Source organism: Octopus bimaculoides, unplaced genomic scaffold (genome assembly GCF_001194135.2).
Source record: "Octopus bimaculoides isolate UCB-OBI-ISO-001 unplaced genomic scaffold, ASM119413v2 Scaffold_81875, whole genome shotgun sequence".
Taxonomy (NCBI): domain Eukaryota; kingdom Metazoa; phylum Mollusca; class Cephalopoda; order Octopoda; family Octopodidae; genus Octopus; species Octopus bimaculoides.
Window position 1 is genome coordinate 29,893 of NW_026323059.1, and position 3,026 is coordinate 32,918.

General features: G+C 33.9%; 1 protein-coding gene across 1 annotated transcript in view; it reads right to left on the reverse strand.

Moving 5' to 3' along the window:
* The window catches only part of LOC106878359 (uncharacterized), a 23,428-nt gene extending 21,528 nt beyond the window's left edge, over positions 1-1,900 (reverse strand). Inside the window, exon 1 of the mRNA XM_052978239.1 lies at positions 1,220-1,900. Within this exon, the coding sequence (XP_052834199.1) occupies positions 1,220-1,351 (132 nt within the window). The 5' untranslated portion in view covers positions 1,352-1,900. The remainder of the gene's footprint in view (positions 1-1,219) is intronic.
* Between the last annotated feature and the right edge of the window lie 1,126 nt (positions 1,901-3,026).

Here is a 3,026-nt window from a genome sequence, read left to right on the forward strand (position 1 = left end):
GCACTCCACAGACACGTGTACCCTTAATGTAGTTCTCGGGGGATATTCAGCGTGACAGAGAGTGTGACAAGGCTGACCCTTTGAATTACAGGCACAACAGAAACAGGAAGTAAGAGTGAGAGAAAGTTGTGGTGGAAGAGTACAGCAGGGTTCGCCACCATCCCCTGCCGGAGCCTCGTGGAGCTTTAGGTGTTTTCGCTCAATAAACACTCACAACGCCCGGTCTGGGAATCGAAACTGCACTCCTATGACCGCGAGTCCACTGCCTTAACCACTGGGCCATTGTGCCTCCACAAGCAAAACCAATATTACACAATTAATCAATAAACATCTTTGGATGCTGAAGGTGAAGTAAAGGAAGTACGAATTAGTGTCACAGTTGAGGCAGCACACCAACACATTATAGTTAATAAACTGTTCAAACTATTAGTCTGATAAACAATTCCAGTATGTGGGGTGGTAGGTGGATACCAGAGGAGGTCCTTGTCACTAAAGGAGACATTATTACAATTTACAGATGACCATCAACTGTCTGAAATAGAGTCACACATCTATAGTGACTTTTATTTATATGGGAATGAAGGAGTTGACAATAAACAGCATCAGATCTACCAATGGATAGATGTTGATGGCTTTGTATATGAATATATGTAGTTGTACATACAAAATTTAAGTACAGGAAAATAAACGAAGGTCATTGCATCATTGTTCCCGTTCTCTAGTGTTCTAAAGGTCAACATTGTTATGACATGTTCATAAGAGGTCAGTGGATATAAGCCATGTACAAGAAGTGTGAGAGCTGTTTCAGTAAGAATTCTTCACACAATGAACTGGGTGTATTTATCATTGCACCAGCACTATAAGGGTTACCGTCTATCATATCATACAGACCTCTCTTCTACCCTGTATCATTGTTATTTGGGAATATCTCCTCTCCTCAATAGGTCGCCTCTCCTTCACATTGTGATGGCTGTGTTTATATAGACAACATATGAGATGGGTCACCTTCTGCACTATGGAGAGGCAATACCTTTGAGGGTCGATGAAGATGGAATAATGCAACTAGGTTTATCAGGAAAGACTGGATCACGAAATGGTAATGGAGGGTGAGGCTGCTAAGTGTATATTGATGCATGAGAAGCAACATCTGTTTCACTCTCTCTCTCTCAAACACACACAAATACACATATATTTACTCACAAAGAATTTGAAAACTTACCGTATCTAAGATGGCCATGGGCTCCACCTCAGAATGAAAGAATGCATCTTTGTGTAAGGCCAGGTGCAGGCAATTATTGCCTTCATTGTCGACAACATTTACATTCACACGCCTGGCTATCACTTTCTGCATTATTCCGAGGTGACCCCTGGAGACGGCTTCAAGCAATGGTGTCCTATTTTCATTGTTCTTGATTTCTAAATCCAATGAACACTTTGTGGAGGTAAAAATAGAAAATGAAAATCAGGGTTGATATCAATGTCTCATTAATCTCTTCTACTGGGTACTTGATCAAACTGATCAAATACATTAGATGTTTGCCAGTGAAATCAGACTTCCATATGATTCCTCCATAACTTGCTATTAAGAAGTCATAAACAGATTGTTGCAGCCTATTCCACATTTATCCCTCACTATAGTAAGTTGTAGGGGAGTTGAACGAGAGTGAACAAATGATTAACAGATCAAGACTAATAAATACAAATTATACATCTAACGTTTACTTTTGATGTTGCTATAGTAATAAGGAGTTCATAAAACTGCTCAAGTGTTTAGTGTCCATATCCACAAAATCAATGCGCACACACACACACACATCAATGTTACATATATAAATATATATATATAAATATATAAATATATATATAAACATATAAATAAATATATATATAAACATATAAATATATATAAAGTAGTTGTATACTGCCAACTTAACATGACAGTCCCAATAAGGGAATATACTACTGCTATTTAACCCTAGGAAGCTGAACCGCTTCCTGTCGGCCTTGACACATTTGTTGTGTTTCACTGAAATAGTATATGTTTGCGATGGTTTGACAGACTTTTTCAACCAGCCGGTCGTGCTACTTCAGGCTGATGACAAGCAAAGACTCAGAAACATGTCCCTGAATGCAGGCTAGGCTGGGTGGAAGAGTGTCTCCCCCTCGCAAACATAAGGACACAGGAAATGTGTCAAGGCCGACAGGAAGCGGTCCAGCTTCCTAGGGCTAAATAACAGTAGCATATTCCCTTATTGGGACTGTCACGTTAAATTGGCAGTATACAACTACTTTATCGCATCACTACTGCCTAAGTCTCTCTGAGAGATTTAGAAATTTATTATTTCTAATAAATATATATATATATAATTTTTCAAAGTAAACTCTGTAATCGTTACCAATATGGCAGGAGATTTCACCTCAAAAAATCTAAATTAGACTCCTTAAGGATCGTTCTCCTTGGTTATATATCCAAAGTTTTAAATTTTTACATTTAAGAAAGAGATTTGACGCCGATGTCCATATCAATGTATTTAATCCAATGTTTAACATTTCTGTATAAAGCTATATTTGACCACTAAGTATAAGTCAAATAAATCATTTGCCATAATTAATATTAAAAATTTCAGTAATAATTATAATAGGCATAGAATATGGCAAGGGGTTACCTCCCCTTAAATGTAAAAATTTAAAACTTTGGATATACAAATATATATATAAATAAATATATATATATATAAATATAAATAAATATATATATATATAAATAAATATATATATATATATATAAATATAAATAAATATATATATATATATAAATATATATATAAATATATATATATAAATATATATATAAATATATATATATATATATAAAAATATATATATATATATATAAATATATAAATAAATATATAAATATATAAATAAATATATAAATATATAAATAAATGTATAAATAAATATATAAATAAATATATAAATATATATATAAATATTTGTTTTGCAAGATTTTTTATGTGAAATCG